Raw genomic sequence first — 21,620 nt, forward strand, 5'->3', positions numbered from 1 at the left:
ACCAAAGTAAAAACCCTGTGGTTAGGGGTAGACATGAGGCTTCCTGGGCTGGTGGGGGGTGGGGGTGGGTGGGTAGAATGGGACACAGTCTTTTGGTGGTAGGAATGGTGTTTATGTACATTCCTATTAAAGTGTAGTTATATAAATCACTAGCTAATTAATATGAGGGGGAAATTGATTGTATGTCTCGAAGTTTTTAAAATCACAGTAGTTTTATAAGCATAAGGCACAAAAGGAAAAAAGTATCATTAGAGAAATACAGTATTTTATCTGTTTAAGAAAATATTTCTCTTGTTCAGATTGAAGAAATGGCAGTAAAGCTGTGGAATTGGGCAGTTTCCAGGAGAGCGGCTTCAGTTATCAATGAAGAGCAGAAAATCAAAAGTATGTGTTTCTTGTAACTCATATTCTGAGGAGAGTAGTATTCTTATTGCATCTTGGATTGTGTTCCTGCAGCTTAAATAATATTTTGACCATTTCTTAGATAGAAATTTGTTAAAATATAACCAAACAGCAGCCCAAGAGGTAGCACAGTTGATAAAGGGTTGAGCTCTCAAGATTGAGGTCCTGGCTTCAATCCTCAATATCACATGTGAGAGGGTTGTTGCTTTGACACACACTCTCTCTCTCCCTTGAATAAATGTTTTCTTTTCTCTTATTTTTTTAAGATAGCCAAACAAGACCACCCATAGTATTCGATTTCTCATACAAACAACCCTCTTTGCTTATATGATTATCCAGATGTTAGTTTGTTACAGGTAAATTTTAAAAGCATTGCTTCAAAACTGTTTTTAAGAAGTATGAAAACTATGGTGGTTATCTTTGGGAGGTGGGGGATTGTGGATTCTGAACTTTGGTGATGGATCTGGTGTGAAACTATACATTGTAATCTTACAATTGTTAATAACAAATATAATATAAAAATAAAATAATAAAACATTATTAGAAGTAGTCTAAATGTAAACAATAGAGATGGTTAAAGTGTGGTGAAATGACAGCTTGGGGAAACTATTAAAGGTCATGTATTATTTTCCCCGGAAAAATCTTCAGGATTCTGAAAGACCATAAGTAGTTTATTTTATCTTTTAATAATGGAATGAAAACTGATGTTATGCAAGAGATTTATATTTAATAATTTGTAGAGAACATTTTCCTCATGATGTTAGGTGATGAACATTAGACTGAGTTACTGGGAAAAATCATGCAACTTAGTCATTTAATATTGAATTTCAAAATTATATGCCAGCAGGGGTATAAATCCACTCTGTTCCCACCACCGGGTTTCTGAATCTTCAGTTACCTCACTGTAAGCTACCACATGGGCCAGCCATCATCTCTACAACTATCTGTCTGCATTTGTATATAATTTGCCCCATTTTTCTTCCTGATTCAATCCTCTCTTTACCTCCTAACCACCGATGACAACATTACTACCTCCATATATCCCTCTTTTTTTCCTTCTCTCTGGGTGCTAATGAAACTGGAGTTCAAAGCCCTCTTATCTTCTTCCTCCAGTCACTTCTCCCCTGCTGGCAGTATGGATCAAGGTTGTTTTGGGGTGCAGAAGATAGGAGTTCTGGATTCTGTAATTTCTTTTCTGCTATATGTGGCCACTGGCAGGTCAGTCCATACCCCCAGCCTGTTTTTGTCCTTCCCCAGTGGGCCAGAGCTCTGGAGAGGCAAGGTTCCAGGACACACTGGTGAGGTCATCTGCCCAGAGAAGTCAGGATGGAATCATGATAGCATCTGCAACTTGATGTCTTGAAGGTGGCAGGACATAAATTGCTACAAAATGGTTAATGAATAGGAACCAAAAAGTGGGAATAGAATAGCTGAGATTAGGGATCATAGGGTAGAAGAAAACTAGAAAGTCCATCTTATGCATGCTCCTGGGGGCACACAATTATGATAGTTTTGCTTGAGTTTGATAGCTAGCCTGAAGTTAGATAAAAATATTGTCTGAGAAAATGGTGTCAGAGTAGAGAAAAGGGCTAGAAAGTTGTATTAGGGAAGTGAGTAGCTCCCATTCTTGAAAAAAAATTCTGTGGACACAATTAACTATTGATTAACTATTGGTAAATGGCCATCTACCTGAGCCAGGGCATATAAATATCATGCGACATTTTCTACCTATCTTCTTCTTCTTCTAGTGTTTGCCCTTCTTCCGTAGCCAGTCAACAGCGTCAGGTTGAGCCTGATGTAAAGTTTTGAGACCTCCTTTGAATCTGGAGAGGTGGCAGTCGTTGACTATGTGGGTCATAGTCTGTCTGTAGCCGCAGGGGCAATTCGGGTCGTCTCTGGCTCCCCAGCAATGGAACATAGCTGGAACATAGCAGCGCACCGGCCATGGCCTGTTCCATAGCGATTGAGGAGGGCCCAATCATAACGTGCTAGGTCAAAGCCGGGTTGACGCTTGCAGGGGTCTGTGATGAGGTGTTTGTTCTTTACCTCAGCTGACTGCCAACTCTGTTTCCAAGAGTCTGGAACAGAGAAGTTCAGTGTAGGAGTAGGGGACCAGATTGGGTGACGAGACATCAAGCGTTGGACAGGGTGGGCAAAGATATCCGCGTATATTGGCAGGTCCGGTCGAGCGTAGACGTGGGAAATGAACTTAGATGATGCTGCATCCCGACGAATAACTGGCGGGTCGATGTTGCTAAGAACTGGTAGCCATGGAACCGGGGTGGAACGGATGGTTCCAGAAATTATTCTCATGGAGGAATATAATTTGGAATCGACCAAGTGGACATGGGGGCTATGGAACCATACTGGGGCACAGTATTCTGCAGTGGAATAGCATAATGCCAGAGATGATGATCGTAGTGTGGAAGCGCTCGCGCCGCATGTGGAGCTGGCCAGTCTTGCAATGATGTTATTCCTTGCGCCCACCTTTGCTGCAGTTTTTATGAGATGTTCGTGAAATGACAGGGTGCAATCGAGAGTAACGCCAAGATAGACCGGCTGGGCTTCATGCCGAATGCTCGTATCGTCAAGCTGCACATTAAGCTCACGCGAGGCCGAGGCATGGTGTAGATGGAAAACAGATGATATCGTTTTTGCAGTGCTAGGGATTAATTGCCATTTTTTTTACAGTAATCAGATATCAGAGACATGTCTTTCATGAGTGTTTCCTCGAGGATGTCAAACTTGGATGCCTGAGTTGCACAGCAGATGTCATCGGCGTAGATGAACTTCCTTGAAGAAGTTTCTGGAAGGTCATTGATGTAAATATTAAATAGCGTAGGAGCCAGAACAGAGCCCTGGGGGAGGCCACTTGAGACAAGTCTCCATCTGCTAGACTTGTCACCCAGATGCACCCAGAATCTTCTGTTTTGGAGAAGAAACGATATAGTGTTGGCCACCCATGGAGGCAGGCATCTTGAGATTTTGACTAGGAGACCACGGTGCCAGACCGTGTCATAGGCTGCTGTGAGATCAACAAAGACAGTACCCGTCTTTAAATTCTTCTGGAATCCATTTTCAATGTACGTTGAGAGGGCCAGGACTTGTTCGCAGGTAGATCTTCCTGGGCGGAAACCAGCTTGGGCGGGTGATAGGAATTTCTCTGTAAGAAGAGAAATACGTGACAGAAGCAGCCTCTCAAGGAGTTTGTAACACACGGAGAGGAGAGAAATTGGTCTATAGCTGGTGGCCAGTGTTGGGTCTTTCTTTGGTTTCAAAACTGCTATTATCTTTGCACGACACCAAATTTTCTACCTATGATAGTAAGCAATAAAACAAAAACCCCAAACCAAACTCATTTGTTTGGATGCATTAAATGTATTCCACTGTCTGGCAAAATTAGTACTATAGATAAATGGTCAAGGTCTAGGGTGCAGACACTTATGGAAAGCATATTATCTCCATTATAATGGATACACTGAAACAACAAACCAAATACAGATCACTGAACTGTTGGTTGGCTTTGTAATACAAATGACTTTTGTTTGAGTTCAGCAAACAGAATTTATTAGTATTTATATTTATGACTATAAACCAAACTTTATTCAATTTCAGTGTAGGTTTAGGCTAATTAGGGGTTACTATGATCAATAATTTACTTGTTAATGTAATCCTCTATTATGATATTTAGAGAACAAACTGTTTTAAATAGAAGGGGGAAGAAATATAGATAGATAGGTAGACAGACAGATGAGAGAGAGAGGAAGAGAGAGAGAGAGGGAGGAAGGGAGAGAGAGAGAGAGAGAGAGAACCAGAGCATTCTTCAATGCAATGGAGACTGGGCTTGAACCTGGGTCATGCACATGACATAGCAGCACACTAAGTGAGCTATTTTGCCAGCCTAGACATCAGTTTTATCTTTTTAATTCTCAGTTAAATTTTGATTACCACTACTCCTGGAATCTTTAGGTTTGGTAGTTACAGGGACAGACAAGTTAGAAATTTATTTATGGAGAGACTTAATACATAGGTAATTAGTGTGATATTAAAACACACTAATTCTAAATTAATGCCATTTTAATATCAAGGAACTTTTCTCTATTTTTCACTGTTCATAAATTTCAGTGCTTTGGTAGATAAAGTAGAAGCTGCAGCTCTAGAGCCCCTCCCAATGTATTGACTCTATATATATAGAAGTTCTTAAGATATATGGGCATTTAATTATGTATAGAGTACCTTTTAGATAAATACTAAATGGAATGTATTTCAGGGATGCTTGGATTTGAAATAATTTTGTTCCAAAATAATGTTGATTGGAAGAAATTTCATCCCCTTATAAATAAATATAGTGTGCCTGATGTGTGTTGAAGGAAGTCATCAAGATTTATAAGCTATTGATATAATTTTTATTATTGGGAAGAACTGTGGCACAATAAACATAAATAGGAAAGCCAGGATTAGAGGAATGACTCATATATTTTAGTTTTAGTCTTGTAGTTGAGTTAGTAATGTTAGAAACGTGAGATCAAGCTGAAAGATTTGGTGGTTAGTCTCATGGCAGTAATCTATGGAGCCACTAGAGTAATTGAGTTCTCTGAGGGAGAAAATAAACACCAATCATAATTAAATATTATCATAAATAATAATCATCTATGAAATCTGTTAAGCTATTGATGCTCAAATCTTTGGAGGAATTAGTTTATCATGTTTGGGAAAACCTTGTGTATACTTATAATTTGAAAAATAAATTTCTGGAATTCTCATGGACACCAAATCTTAAGAACTAATGGTGTTAAGAGAACCTAATAAAGATCTTTATAGGGCCAGGAGCATACTGATGAGAAGACAAGGAAAGAACAACAGCAAAAAAAATTTTTTTTTAATTTATAAAAAGGAAACATTGACAAAACCATAGGATAAGAGGGGTGAAACTCCACACAATTCCCACAACCAGAACTCTGCATCTCATCCCCTCCCCTGATACCTTTCCTATTCTTTATGCCTCTGGGAGTATGGACCCAGGATCATTATGGGATGAAGAAGGTAGAAGGTCTGGCTTCTGTCATTGTTTCCCTGCTGAACACGTACATTGACAGGTCGATCCATACTCCCAGCCTTTCTCAAAGAAAACATTTCTATAGTAAAGTAGCATTCTGTCTCAGACTCAGCTACCATGGCCTGAAAAATTATTTGTGATAACTTTGAACAGTTGGATCAAGAATGTAGGGATGGGAGTAGATGAGGTTCTTAGACACAGATATTTTCCTCAGGTACTGGTGAGATATAACAAAGGGCTTCTGCTTTTCCACAACTGTGACCCAGGTTTTAGCCCAGCTCCCACTACACTGGAGAAGCTTTGGTGCTGTCTTGTCTTTTCCTCTCTCTTTGCCTCCGTTGCTCTCTTTCTACCCCAAATGGTTGATGTGGAGTGTTAAAACTAGTGAGAATAAAAGTAAAAAAATAAAAATAAACATTTTCCTCAGATGGACATCACTCAATGCTGAACCAGGCCAGCTAAAATAAAGGAAGCAACATTTTTAGAAAAGGTTATGACTGCCATAAAATATTACCATGAAGTCAGTTAAGGTGATCTTGCTTTTTTGACAAACAAATTAATTTTTAAAAAGTATGAGTAGAATTTTTGTTTCATGATAGGTAGTAAAAATCTGACCAATAATTCAATTTCAGTTGGGCAGACCTCTTTTTGGGGATGGAATAGCAATTGAAAAAAGCACTGGTATATGGAGAATGACTGCTGAGAGCTAACATCAAGGCAAATAGTTGAGACACGTATGAAGTCATCTTAATTATTTCAAAAATGTATTTATTTGTTCATTTCTCTTAGTGATTAATAGTTATTTAAAATTATAAGATTAATAGGGCATAATTCCACACCATTCCCAACACCATAGTTCTATGTCCCTATCCCCTTCCAGTGGAAACTGCGATCATTCTCCCAAGGTCACAGATATGGGTTGACTCACCCTATCTAACTATTATCATTTATCATCTATCTATCTATCTATCTAATCTATCTATCATCTATATTTAAATTTTTATTTTTTAGTGATTTATAACTTAAAAAATAACAGGGGTATAGTTCCACACTGTTCCCACCACCAGAGTTCAGTGTCTCCATTCCCTTTGCTGGAAACTGCAGTGGTTCTCCCAAGGTTACAGATAAGGGTTGACTATTATTTCTATAACTATATATCTCTCTATACAAAGTTGTCCTATTTTTTTCTATATTCCTGCCTGTTCTTCCATTTTAAGTCTCAGCGCCATCTTTTTTCCTCTTCTCTTTCTCTGAGTCCTGATGGAATTGGGAGAGCCGTCTCGTCATCTTCCCCTAATAACTCTCCCCCTCTGAGAGTATGAAACAAAATTCTTTTTTGGGTGCAGAACATAGGAGTTTTGGCTTCTGTAATTGCTTCTCTGCTGGACATGGGCATTGGTAGGTCAATCCATACCACCACATGTTTTCTATCTATCCCTAATCGAGTAGGGCTGTGGAGAGGTGAGGTTCTAGAGCACCAGTGGTGAGTTTGTTCACTCATGGAGTTCAAAATGGAATCATAGTAGCATCTGCAACTTTGTGTCTGAAAGGGAGTAAGTTATGAGGCAGGAAAAAATATTTAATATAGTAACCAGATAATAGGAAAAGAGCAGGTGAGAATACGGTGGTAAGAAACTTGGAAATCTGTTTTAGGTATATTCCTTGGGGCCTATGATTTTAGTGATTTTTTTTTTTGCCTGAGCTTGATAGTCAACATAAGTTAGAGCTGAGAAGGGGGATAGAAAGCTAGAATTTTTTTTAAAAAAATTACTTATAAAAAGGAAATATTGACAAAACCATAAGATAAGAGGGGTACAGCTTCACAGAATTTCCACCACCAGACCTCCATACACCCTCCCCTGCACTGATAGCTTTCCTATTCTCTAACCCTCTGGGAGTATGGACCCGAGATCATTGTGGGATGCAAAAAGTTGAAGGTCTGGCTTCTGTAATTGCTTCCCTATTGAACATGGGCCTTGACTGGTCGATCCATACTGCCAGCCTCTCTCTTTCCCTAGTGGGGAAGGGCTCTGGGGAAGCAGAGCTCCAAGGCACATTGGTGGGGTTGCCTGTCCAGGGAAGTCTGGTCGCATCCTGCTAGCATCTGGAACCTGGTGGCTGAAAAGAGAGTTACTATACAAAGCCAAACAATTTGTTGAACAATCATGGACCTAAAGGCAAGAATAGTGCATATGAAGTGTTGGGGGGTCCTCCATTTTGTAGATAGCTAGTAGGCATATTTTAGTTATATTTCAAAGGGCCTGTAGCTATACTAGTAGTTGTTTTTGTTTTTTTTTTGCCTGAACCTGAAATCTGATATGCAGGTGGATGCTAATTATTGTCTGAGGAGATGATATCATGGCTGGGAAAAAGACCAGAAAGCTAGATCAGGGAAGAGAGTAGCTCCCTTATATGGGAAAGGGGTATAAATATTACTGTAAACCCCATCAATTTGATGTGATCTGGGGCCCATAATTAGCTTAGGAGCCTGTGTGACCTCTGCATCCCTGTAGATCTGAGCTCACATTCTGTGGTTATGAGTAGGAACATTCTATGCTGCCCCAGTATCGCCCCATCATCCTCAGGTGTAGCAGAAAGCTAGAATTTCTTACAGAGCAGGTTAGTGATAGTTGATTTCTTCAGTTGTTGCTTGTCTGAGAAGGCTTTTATCATTACATCCAGTGTGCACAACAGTCAAACTGGATACAGTTTTGGTTGAAAGCTTATATCTTACAATTTTCTTTTGGGTTTTAGAATTTGCATGCTGATAAACTTATGGGATTCCCTATGTATATAACTTTCTTTTTCTCTCTGAGCCATCAGAATCCGTTCTTTATCTTTACTCCTTTATTCATTCTAAATATGTTGTGCTGTGCAGATGTCCCCTCAGGCTAGTGGCAGTTCCTGCGAGAGTTGGGACATTCTCAGAGCGCCTGTTCCGCCATGTTGTCCTCTCAGGCTAGTGCCAGTTCCCGCGAGGTACGTCTTGGTGTCTTTAGGTCTGGGTCAATTCTGTTTAGGACTCTCTGAGTTTCTTGAATCTATACGTTCTTTCTGTTGTTTAGAATGGGGGAAGTTTTCTTTTATCATCTCCTGTACAATAATTTCTTCCCTTTTTATCTTCTTCTGGAAAGCCAATAGTGCATATATTACTTCTTTTGAGGCCATCCCATATGTATCTGTTGTTTCCAATGTCTCTTAATCTCTTTTTTAGTTCCCTTACTTCTTTCTTAGTTTTCCTTAATTCATCCTCTGTCTTGCTATTTCTGGTTTTGCCTCAGTTATTCTGCTCTCACTTCCTTCAGCTGTTTTCTTTAGTTCAAGTATTTTTTTTTTTACCCTGTTCAGTTTTTATGTTATCTTGTTCAGCTCATTGGACTCTTAATTCAGCTATTTCATCCTTTAAATCTCTAACTCAAGATAGCCTGTGTTTTCTTCCAGAGTCTCATTTCTTGTTTCCCCATTTTTGATATTTCCTTCAAAAGCTTCCCTCACTAATTGCATCAATTAGTGTTTGGATGTTTTCCTCATTCGTATTTGCTTCTGGCTTGTTGGAATTTTCTTCTGGGTTTCTGTCTTGGTTCATTTCTTCAATGTTTCTTTTTGATTTAGTCATTCTATTTGGAATCTTTTGAAATTTGTGTCATGGGTGTTGCTGTTCAGGTATGATGTGAGGTGGGCTCTGGTCTGTTGGTTCCTGTACCCCTGAAGCCAGTCACATTTGATAAGTCTCAGGAATGGGTGGACCTGCTAATCTAATGGTGACACCACTGTCTTTGGAAGATAAGAGGTAGGATTTCTTCTGTTTAAATTAAAGAGAGAAATAGATGATTGGAACAGCAAGATGGTACCTACTTATGTTGAGCATATAGCTTTTTTTCCCTAGTTAAAATTTGTCCTGTTCTATATCCTTTTTTAATTTTTTTAATTATGAATGATAAGTCTGTTGGATAAGAGAGGTACAATTCCACAGAATTCCCACCACCAGAGTTCCACATCCCATCCCCTCCATTGGAAAGTTTTCCTATTCTTTATCTCTCTGAGACTATGGACCCTGGATCATTGTGGGCACAGAAGGTGGAATGTCTTGCTTCTGTAATTTCTTCTCTGCTGCACATGGACATTGGTATGTCAATCTATACTCCCAGCCTGTTTCTGTCTTTTCCTAGTGGGGCAGGGCTCTGGAGAGGTGGGGTTCCAGGACACATTGGTGAGGTCATCTGCCCTGGGAATTCATTTTGGTGTTATGGTAGCATCTGCAACTTTGTGACTGAAAAGCATTAAGATATAAAGCAAAACAACATGTTTAATAATCAGGAATCTAAAGGTAATACTACAGCAGATGAAAGTTGTGTCTCCATTTTGGAAAAAGCTAGGATGTCTATTTTAGATATATTTCAAGGGGTCTATGACTTTACTAATTTTTCCTGAGTCTGATAGCTAACATGCAGGTAGGCTAAAGTTATTGTCTGGGAAGATGGTGTCAGAGTTGGAAATAAACTAGAAAGCTGGATCAGGGAAGAGAGTAGCTCCCAAACTTGGGAAAAGTATATAAATACTGTTAACTGTAAACCCCATATATCTGATCTGGGGCTCATATTCAGCACAAGAGCCTGTGTAAACTCTACAGCCCTGTAGGTCTGAACTCACATTCCATGGTCATAGCTAGGAACATGTCAGCTGCACTCATTTCAGAATCCGTCTTCCTAGAGTGGCAGAGTATGTTGGCCCAGCATCTCTTGGGAGAGTGGTAGTCCCTACCACTGTTGTTCCACAATGAGGGAAAGGTATTGTAGAGGCCCACAAGTGGGCCATGATGAGCATGGCTTCTTAAGTCTTGGATGGCCCCTCCTTCACACCTTTTCAATCCCCTGATTATGCTTGCCTAGATTCACATGCTTTACTCAAGAGGTCACAGTTGTAAATTTTAACATTTATTTTAGTTTTAACTCAATCCCTGTGGTGAAATGACACAGTTTGCTGTTCTTTGCTTTGCTGTTTGGAAGTTGACTGGGAGCTCCACTCCTGTTTCAGAGACAACTGTCACAAAGCACGGCCTCTTGGGTTCCAAGTATCTCCTCCTCACCCCTTTTCTGCCCACTGGCCATATGTGTCTGTATTCACCTGTGGCTTAGTGAGTTTCTAAAGGAGTCCTGATTGTATTTTATTGTATTTTCTTATTGTTTTTCCTAGTTTTATAGGAAGATGATCCTGCTTTACTGTAGCATTCCTGTCTGTCTGTCTATCCACCTGTCTTTTTTTTTTAAGTGTGTGTGTGTGTGTGTGTGTGTGTGTGTAAATTCAGTAGAACCAGAATAGCCAAGATGGTCTTTTAGTTTTTTTTAAAGGTTGTTAGTGGTTGCAAATATAGTGTGTTGTTGGCACATGGGTTCAGTTTCTCATTTCACCAAGACAGGGCCTGAAAAACACTCTCATCTCACATTAGGTCAATAATTATGTAACAAGGCCTGAAAGCTCTCCTTTCCCCCAGCCCTGTTCCTGACCTCCTACCCCAGAGAGTCCTTTGCTCTGCTGCAATACACCAAACCAGTCCAAATTTATTTTGTGTTTCCCTTTTTTTGTTGTTGTTTCTTAAGTTCTGTCCATGAGTGACATCATCCCATATTCTTGTTTTCTTTTTTTTTTAATTGGGGAATTAATGTTTTACATTCAACAGCAAGTACAATAGTCTGTACATGCATAACATTCCCCAGTTTCCCATATAACAATACAATCCCCACTAGGTTCTCTGAATACTTCTTGGACCTGTATTCTCCCCACAACCCACCCTAGAGTATTTTATTTTGGTATGATATGCCAATTCCATTTCAGGTTCTACTTGTGTTTTCCTTTCTGCTCTTGTTTTTCAACTTTGGCCTGAGAGTGAGATCATCCCATATTCATCCTTCTGTTTCTGACTTATTTCACTCAACATGATTTTTTTCAGGTCCATCCAAGATCGGCTGAAAATGGTGAAGTCACCATTTTTTAAAGCTGAGTAGTATTCCATTGTATATATACCACAACTTGCTCAGCCACTCATCTGTTGTTGGACACCTGGGTTGCTTCCAGGTTTTGGCTATTACAAATTGTGCTGCCAAGAACATATGTGTACACAGATCTTTTTGGATGGATATGTTGGGTTCCTTAGGATATATCCCCAGGAGAGGAATTGCAGGATTCTAGGGTAGGTCCATTTCTAGCCTTCTGAGAGTTCTCCAGACTGTTCTCCACAGAGGTTGGATCAATTTACATTCCCACCAGCAGTGTAGGAGGGTTCCTTTGACCCCACAACCTCTCTAGCATTTGCTGCTGTTAACTTTTCTGATGTATGACATTCTCACAGGAATGAAGTGGTATCTTGTTGTTGTCTTTATTTGCATTTCTCTGACAATCAGAGACTTGGAGCATTTTTTCATGTGTTTCTCGGCCTTTTGGACCTCTTCTGTGGTGAATATTCTGTCCATGTCCTCCCCCATTTTTGGATGGGGTTATTTGTTGTCTTGTTGTTGAGTTTGGCTTTCAATTCTATTCCACTGGTCAGTGTGTTTATTCATGTTCCAGTACAAAGCAGTTTTGATGACAATGGCCCTGTAATACAATTTGAGATCTGGGAGTGTGATGCCTCCAGTTCTGTTCTTTTTTCTCAAGATAGTTTTGGCAATTCTAGGTCTTTTCTGGTTCCAGATAAACATTTGTTCTATTCTCCTAAAAAATGTGCTTGGGATCTTGATGGGGATAGCATTAAATTTGTAGATGGCTCTAGATAGTATATTCATTTTGATGATGTTAATTCTACCAACCCATGAACATGGAATATCTTTCCACTTCTTTGTGTCTTTTTCAATTTCCTGAGTAGTGAATCATAATTTTCAGTATACAAGTCTTTCACTTCTTTGGTTAGGTTTACTCCTAGATATTTTATTGTTTTGTTGCTATAGTAAAAGGAATTGATTTGTGAATTTCAATTTCTTCTTAGTGTTTGCATAGAGGAATGCCACTGACTTTTGAATGTTAATTTTGTAGCCTGACACATTACTGTATTGCCTGATGATTTCCAAAAGCTTCTTGCTGGATTCCTTAGGTTTTTCTATGTATACTATCATGTCATCTGCAAATAGGGAGAGTTTGACTTCTTCTCTTCCAATCTGTATGCCTTTAATTCCTTGCTCCTGCCTGATTGCTATGGCAAGAACTTCCAACACTATGTTGAATAGTAATGGTGATAGTGGGCAGCCCTGTCTAGTGCCTGATCTGAGTGGAAATGCTTCCAGATTTTCACCATTGAGTATGATGTTGGCTATAGGATTGCTACATATAGACTCCACTATCTTCAGGAATTTTCCATCTATTCCCATTTTTTGTAGTGTTTTGATCATAAAGGGATGTTGTATTTTGTCAAAGGCTTTCTCTGCATCTATTGATATGACCATGTGGTTTTTGGTCTTGCTTTTGTTGATGTGGTGGATCACATTGATTGATTTACATATATTAAACCAACCTTGCATGCCTGAGATAAACCCCGCTTGGTCATGATAAACAATCTTTTTAATATACTGCTGTATCCGGTTGGCTAAAATTTTGTTCAGTATTTTAGCATTAATGTTCATCAGAAATTTTGGCCTGTAGTTTTCTTTTTTGGTTGTGTCCCTGTCTGCTTTTGGTATCACAGTGATGTTAGATTCATAGAAGCTGGCAGGGAGTATTCCAGTGTCTTCAATCTTCTGGAAGACTTTTAAAGTAGAGGTATTAGTTCTTCTTTGAAGATGTTGTAATATTCATTTGTAAAACCATCTGGCCCAGGACTTTTATTTTTGGGGAGATTATTGATAACTGTTTCAATTTCATTGGCTGTGATGGGGCTGTTCATGTTATCCACTTCCTCTTTACTTAGTTTTGGGAGTTGGTAGGTATCTAGGAAATTGTCCATTTCTTCCAGGTTCTCTAGCTTGGTGGCATATAGTTGTTCATAGAAGCCTCGCATGATATGTTGAATTTCTGCGGTGTCTGTTGTGATATCTCCTCTTTCATTTACTATCCGATTTATTTGGGTCTTCTCCCTTTTTTGTTTTGTGAGTCTGGCTAAAGGTTTGTTGATTTTGTTCACTCTTTCGAAGAACCAACATTAACTTTCGTTGATCTTTTGTATGGTTATCTTATTCTCAATGTTATTTATTTCTGCCCTAACTTTAGTGATTTCTTTCCTTCTGGTTGCTTTAGGTTCCTTTGTTCATCTTCTTCTAGGTCTTTAAGATGTGCAATCAGGCTTTTTATTTGTTATTTTTCTTGTTTCCTAATGTGTGCTTGTATAGCTATGAACTTCCCTCTCAGTACTGTCTTAGCTGTGTCCCAAATATTTTGATAGCTTGTGTTTCATTTTCATTGAACTCTCGAAACATTTTGATTTCTTCCTTGATTTCCTCTTTGACCCACAAGTTGTTAAGAAATGTACTGTTGAGCTTCCACATTTTGGGACTGTTACTAATCTTTTGTTGATTGTTAAGTGTTACTTTAATTCCACTGTGGTCTGAGAAGATGCTTGGGATGATTTCAATGCTCTTGAATTGGCTGATGCTGTCTTTGTGGCTTAACATATGGTCTATCCTTGAGAATGACCCATGTGGATTTGAGTAAAATGTGTATTCCAGTTTCTTGGGATGAATGACTCTGAAAATGTCCAATAGTTCTAGTTTATCTATCTCTTCATTTAGCTCCCTTATGTCTTTATTGATTTTCTGCCTGGATGATCTGTCAAGTTGAGAGAGTGGGGTTTTGAAGTCCCCTACTATGACTGTGTTGCTGTTAATATATTGCTGTAGCTGTTTCAGTAGACGTCTGATGTATTTAGATGGCTTCTCATTGGGTTCATAGATGTCAATAATTGTTAAGTCCTCTTGATTGACTGATCCTTTGAGCATTAAGTAGTGTCCACTCCTATCTTTTTAAATCTTATCTATTTTAAAGTCTATCATGTCAGATATGGGAATAGCTATTCCTGCCTTTTTTTGTGGGCCATTGGCTTGTATGATAGTTTTCCATCCTTTCACTTTAGGTCTGTGTTTGTCTTGTTGAGTTAAGTGGGTTTCCTGTAAACAGCATATTGTTGGTTGTATTTTCTGATCCATCTTCCTACTCTGTGTCTTTAATAGGTGAATTCAGGCCATTGATATTTATTGATATCAAAGATTGAAGATATTCTAACGACATTCTTGTAGAGTTTTAGAGTGTTTTGATATATGTCCTATTTGTGATGGTCTAATTGTTTATAGGAGACCTTTCAGAACTTCTTTCAGGGCAGGCTTGGTGATAGTTGATTCCTTCAACTGTCGCTTGTCTGAGAAGGTTTTGATGCCTCTATCTAGTCTGAATGACAATCTAGCAGGATATAGTATTCTTGGTTGAAAGCCTTTCTCATTGAGCACTCAATAGATATCTTGCCATTCTCTTCTGGCCTGTAGTGTTTGTGTGGAGTAGTCTGCTGCTAATTTTATGGGTTTTCCTCTGTAGGTGACTCTTTGTTTTTTCTCTTGCAGCCTTCAGGATCCTTTCTTTATCCTTATTCCTTTCCATTCTAAATATGATGTATCTTGGTGTCTTTAAGTCTGGGTTAATTCTGTTTGGGACCTCTGGGCTTCTTGAATCTTTATGTCTTTGGTGTTGTCTAGACTAGAAAAATTTTCAACTATTATGGCCTGAAGAATGCTTTCTTCCTCTCACTCTTTTTCTTCCTCTGGTAAACCAATAATGTGTATATTGTTTCTTTTGAAGTCATACCATAGGTCTCTGTTGTTATTTTCAGCATCTCTTAATATGTTTTTGAGATCTCTTACTTCTTTTTTAGTTGTCTCTAATTCGTCCTTGATCTTGCTAATTCTGTCTTCAGCCTCATTGATTCTATTCTCTCTGCCCTCTATTGTTTTCTGGAGTTCATCTATTTTGTTTCCCTGTTCTGATACTGTTTTATCTTGTTCAGCTAGTTGTGTTCTTAGCTCATCTATTTCTGCTTTCAGCTCTCTAATAACCTTGAGATAGTGTTTTCTTTCAGAGTCTCATTTGTTGTTCCTGTATGTCTGATTACAATTCTTTCAAACTCTTTACTCACTCCTATGATTATTTCCTTAGCTAATGTTTGGATGTTGAACTCGTTATTTTGTGCTTCACCCTTTTGGGGGCTTTGAGCTGGACTGTTGTCCGGGTTGGTTTCTCCACTATTTCTTCTTGTTGGCTTACCCATTTTATATATTATGTTATGAGTTCCCTCTCTTTGTACTTTTCAAATTACTGATCACTATTTCCTGGATTGACTTGTGTCTACGTAATGTAATTAAATGGTTCACAGTGGTGGAAGTTAACAGTTGTTTCAATAGTATTTTAATCCCTGAGTTGGAGCTCAGTGATCAAAAAGCCTCTTTTTTTTTCTTCTCTGTAGGCTATGGGAGCCTGAGGGCTTCTAACTATAAGTAGGCTTCTTAACTTAATCACTGACTCCTAACCAAGAGATAAGGCAGGGTGTGGCAGAGATAGTCCACTGGTTATGCAAAGAGACTTTCACAGCCCCACAGCTATGCCGCTGAGGTATATGTCTTCTCCTGAATTTCCTGGTTAGATCTCTGTCCCCCAGTGTCCCTCCCTGCCACTGTTCCAGATTTTGAGGGCAGTAGCAATGGAGACTCAGAGTTGCACTTGGTGAGTCTCCGGGAAGTCCTCTCCTCCCTTCCACTGTCCCATTGTTGGTGGGACAGACTGGAGGTGGTATCTCAACTGATAGAGGGTCAGACTGTTACCAGCCACTAAGTCTTTCCTAGGCTCCTCTCTGTCACCAGCCACGTGTGTTTGCAGTCACCGGTGATTTGGTGCGTTCCTATAGTCGTTCTAGTCCTGTCTTGTTTCAGTCCCAGGTGGTCTCCTTTGGTGTTCTTAGTTTATCCAGGAGAGGAGAGCAGAGGAGAGAAACAGATCTGCTGCTGCTCATAGCCCTGCCTCCGGAAGTCTCCAGGGGTTGATATTCAGCAAGCAGAGTCACACCTGTTCAGTTCTCAGGAGAAGTAGACATAGCAGATGGATGCCTGGAGCACCTCCACCAAGATGCATCTGACCAGGAACAGAAGCCACAGCCAAAGACCCCACCTGTTTTTTATTGCTTCTACAGCCATGACTTCATGCCGGGCTAGCGTGGGGGTTCCTCTCCTGAGCATGTGCTCTCTGGGTTGGAGAGAACTCAACTGGAGCTAGCCTGGGATACTACTCACTAAGAAATGCAGAAGAGAGTGTCTTGAACTTGCCGCAGAGTGGTAATGCAATATCTATTGATCAGAGAGCCAATGCTTTTATAGGATAGAACCTGAAGTTACAAGTTGGAAACAGAAATGGCTAGGAAAGGGGGTGGAGAAAGGCAATAGTGGGCTGGGAAGGCAGAAACTTTCTTAGCAACTGTTGTGAGGGTTTTAACTGGTGGGATTAATATTACCCTTCAGGCATGGAGGGTCTTAAAGATAGATCAAAGGAATGGAATGGGTGGGGATCTTTCAGGCAAACCAATGATTATGTAAATGGGCCATAGTATCAGGAATGCAGGGTGGAGCAGGGGGAGCTGTCTTAATGCCTGAAAACTTCATTTCCTTTCTAAGTCACACCTACACCGATTATACTTCCAAGTGACCTTCCTTTTTTATTCTTCCCTCTCAGATAAGTGAAATAGTACTTTACTTCTGGTGTTTTCCGGATTCTCTTCCCTGTCAGTGATGGTATAAAAACAATGATTCCTCATGATAAATCTTTACATCTCGGTGGAACTGGGGTTCAGAGCTCTCTGGTCATCTTCCTCTTACATTAGACTTTCTCCCAGTTGTTGAGGACTTGAATGCTATTTGCTGTATCCAAGCCAGTATTAGGTTTATGAAGTCTGCTCTCGAATTAGGGAGGAAATAGACCTAGGGTTTTAGTGGGTCTATGTCAAGTTTTTTCATTTACTTGTTTGATGATTCTAATAAAGGTTATCATAGAGTCAACAACTATCCTTTACTTCATATATTTTCTTAACTAGTATATCTCTTGGCCAGTTGTATATAGTGCTTCTAAAAATTGGCAAGGAGTGACAATATTGTTGATACATTGTTAGAAGTGATTAAAAGATGGAAGAGTAAATCTTACTTGATTTCTTTTTTTTAATTTTTTAAAAAATTTACTTATTCCCTTTTGTTGCTCTTGTTGTTTTATTGTGGTAGTTATCATTGTTGTTGTCGTTGTTGGATAGGACAGAGAGAAATGGAGAGAGGAGGGGAAGACAGAGAGGGGGAGAGAAAGATAGACACCTGCAGACCTGCTTCACCGCCTGTGAAGTGACTCCCATGTAGGTGGGGAGCCAGGGGTTTGAACTGGAATCCTTACACCGGTCCTTGCACTTTGCGTCACATGCTTAACCCACTGCACTACCGCCCGGACTCCTTACTTGATTTCTTTTTTATACTTAGTTGAATAGCTAGAGTGAATGAGGGAAGCAAAGTAGAGGGTAGATGTCAAGGCCCAAGTATTCAATATTTGATTAAAGAATTTATGGTTCATATTTTAGGCCATTTTACTAGATCATTAAGCTTAATAGGTCTAAGTCTAATCACAGTGAACTATTAATTATTTTTACTTTGAGGTACATAATTGGCTCTAACTTATGGAGTGGTGAACCCATATACACATTACTATAGGCCCTAGCCTACATCTAGGATCTATAACTTTGTTGTAAAATGTGCCAGCTGAAATGGAATTAGGTAGTTCCATGTGTAAAGAAAGATCTCACCAGGCTAAAGGAGTTAGGATTTTGAAATTTCAGGCTTGGCATCTCTGGGGACAATCCTCAGCAAAAAGGCAGTAGTATCATGACTTGGCATAGTGGCACTTGAAGTGTCAATTTAGTTGATAGCAATAGAGGCAGTATAATAAGGCAAGGGATCAGGAGAAGTGACCTCAAAGAATACAAGTATAATCCTAGAGGATTTTAAAGAGAATGGGAAAGTTTCCTTATAGTCTTATAATGAGTTGAAAATGGCAATAGGTAATTGTCATTGTAAAAAGGCTAGTTGGGAGCTTATTTTTCTTTTTTTAAAAAATATTTATTTTATTTATTTATTCCCTTTTGTTGCTCTTGTTGTTTTATTGTTGTAGTTATTATTGTTGTTGTCGTTGTTGGATAGGACAGAGAGAAATGGAGAGAGGAGGGGAAGACAGAGAGGAGGAGAGAAAGATAGACACCTGCAGACCTGCTTCACCGCCTGTGAAGCGACTCTCCTGCAGGTGGGGAGCTGGGGTTCGAACCAGGATCCTTATGCCGGTCCTTGTGCTTTGGGGAGCTTATTTTTCTTTGAAAAACCCAGTGATTAGAATTTACTGTAATATACTTGACCTTTCCATTATTTATACAATTTAAGAATATCTGTTGGAGGCCAGGTGGTAGCACAGTGGGTTAAGCACACATGGCACAAAGTGCAAGGACCAGCACAAGGATCCAGGTTAGAGCCCCCAGATCTTCACCTGTGGGGTGGAGGTCGCTTCACAAATGGTAAAGCAGCTCTGCAGGTGTCTGTCTTTCTCTCCCCTCTCTGACTTCCCCTCCTCTCTCCATTTCTCTCTGTCCTATCCAACAATAATAATAACAATGATAAACAACAAGGGCAACAAAAGGGAAATAATAGCCTCCAGGAGCAGTGGATTGGCACAGAGCCCCAGTAATAACCTTGGAGGCAAAATATAAATATATATGTTTTTTAGATCTTTATTTGTTTATTGGATAGACACAGCCAAAAATTGAGAAGGAAGGTGGTTATAGAGAGGGAGAGAGACAGAGACACACCTGCAGCATAGCTTTACCACTTGTGAAGCTTTCCCCCTGCAGGTGTGGATTGGGGACTTGAACCTGGCTCCTTGCACACTGTAATATGTGTGCTTAACCAGGTGCACCACCACGCAGCTCCAAGAATATCTGTTAATAACAGTATCTTACACACTGACTATACCAAATAATTTTGATTTGGCCTGAGGTGGTAGTTAACTCAGATATCAATATTTTTTTTTAATTTTTAGAACTAGGGGTGGGGAGATAGCATAATGCTTATACAAAAGACTTTCATGTCTGAGTCCTCAAACTTCCCAAATTCAGTCCCCAGTATTAGAACAGCTTAAACAATTGAATCCCAGTGTTGGAATTCAATCAGATCACAAATTTGAAACATTAAATATTTATATTAAATACATATACTCAAAAGTAAAATCTAGGCAGTTTAAGAGCTTGAAGTATTAAATCTTTCCCCCGACATATTGGTTAATAGACATACTATTATAAGATTATAGACACCTCTCCAACCACCAAGTTTGAGTGTCCACCTCTATCCGATTATGATAACCACTATAGTTTTCCCACAGCCTTAGATATGGATTGACTTTCAAGTTCGTGTATTCAATATCTATATTCCATTTATGAGTGAAACCATTCTGTAGTTGTCCTTTACCTCCTTACTTACTTCACTAATCATAATCTCCAATACCATCCTTTTCATCCCAGAGAACACAATATCATCTTTTTATTGCTGAATAGTACTCTATTGATCATATGCCTTATAACTTTAAAAATTATTATCTTCATTTATTGGATAGAGACAGCCAAAAATCGAGAGGGAAGGGGATATATAGAGAGAGACAAAGAGACACCTGCAGCACTGCTTCACCACTTGCAAATCTTTCCTCCTGCAGGTGGAAACTGGGTGCTTGAACCTGTGTCCTTGCACATTGTTAATATGTGTGCTCAACCAGATGTACCACCACCCATCCCATGTCCTATAACTTTGTATCCAGTCATCTGTTGAAGGACATTTAGGTTGCTTCCATATTTTTGCTACTATGAATACTGCATCTATGAATACGGGTGTGCATATATCCCTTCAACTTTGTGTTTTTATCTCTTTTGGATAAATGTCTAAGAGCGAAATTGCTGGGTCATAAGATATTTTCATTTACTTTTGTTTAAGGATTCTCCATAATGACTTATTGACATATTGAGTTCTTCATAATGACTGCATCGGTTTGCATTCCCACCAGCAGTATAATAGGGTTCCTATCTCTCCACATCCTCCTAACACTTAACCTTTTCTGTTTTGTTGATGAAGGCTGTTCTCATAGGTGTGAAATAGAATCTCAATGTGGTTTTAATTTACATTTTTCTAATGATGAGTGAAGTGGAACATTAATGCTTATGTCTGTGGGCCATGCATATCTTTTCTTTAGAGAACATATCTTCTGCCTACTGTTTTTATTTGGCTGTTATTTTTGTTGAACTATATGAATTCTTTATAGATATTTGATAGGAACTTATTTTCTGAAGTGTTTTGTGCCTGTTTATCCTTATGGAATTTTCTTTGGATGTATAGAGGCTGTTTAATTTGATATAGACATTTATTCAATCTTATTTTTGTTTATCTTGCCCATGGCATGGAATCTTCAAATATATCTTTCATGTTAAGGTCCTGAAATGTTTCAAGATGTATTTATTTATTGAATCTAAAGAGAGAGATAAAGGAAAAGGGAGAGAGAGAATCAGCATTATTCTGGCATATGCAGTACTCAGGGTTGAACTCAGCTTTGCAAATATGTCGTTCTACTTGTTGTAAAACTTTTTGGACCACTTGAAGTGGTTATGTTTTGTGATAAAAGACAATACAAATGTGGAAAGGCTACAATTCTTCAAATGTATTTTCTTGTTTTTAGTAAAAAAAATGGATTGTGTGTTGAAGATTCATTTTCTTAGTTATACTTTAATAGTTTTCACATCACCTGCAGAAAAGAATATAGTCACAAAATTTCTTATTTTAGGATAACAGTGTAAAAATATCCTGATGTTCAGAAATCTCATCAGATTTTGGGTAGCTTTACATTACAGTTCTGCTTACAGTTATTTTACTGCTTGCATGGTAGGCACAGGTAGACACATATAAGATCATCATGTGAAACCAGGTATCTTCTGTGAATCTTTGGGATATAAGGCCTGTGGAAATTAACTTGAGAATTAAGTATCTTATTGGAACAGTAAGAAGGTAACTAATTTAACAATGTGTTTTAGAGGATTTATTTATAAAAACTTTATTTATTTGTTTTGATAGAACAGAGAGAAATTCAGAGGGAG

The 21,620-nt window shown here is 39.0% G+C and overlaps 1 protein-coding gene across 1 annotated transcript in view; it reads left to right on the top strand.

Moving 5' to 3' along the window:
• TEX11 (testis expressed 11) overlaps nt 1–21,620 on the top strand; it is a 358,449-nt gene that overhangs the window by 12,284 nt on the left and 324,545 nt on the right. Inside the window, exon 2 of the mRNA XM_060183291.1 lies at nt 300–384. Within this exon, the coding sequence (XP_060039274.1) occupies nt 300–384 (85 nt within the window). The remainder of the gene's footprint in view (nt 1–299; nt 385–21,620) is intronic.

Source organism: Erinaceus europaeus, chromosome X (genome assembly GCF_950295315.1).
Source record: "Erinaceus europaeus chromosome X, mEriEur2.1, whole genome shotgun sequence".
NCBI lineage: Eukaryota > Metazoa > Chordata > Mammalia > Eulipotyphla > Erinaceidae > Erinaceus > Erinaceus europaeus.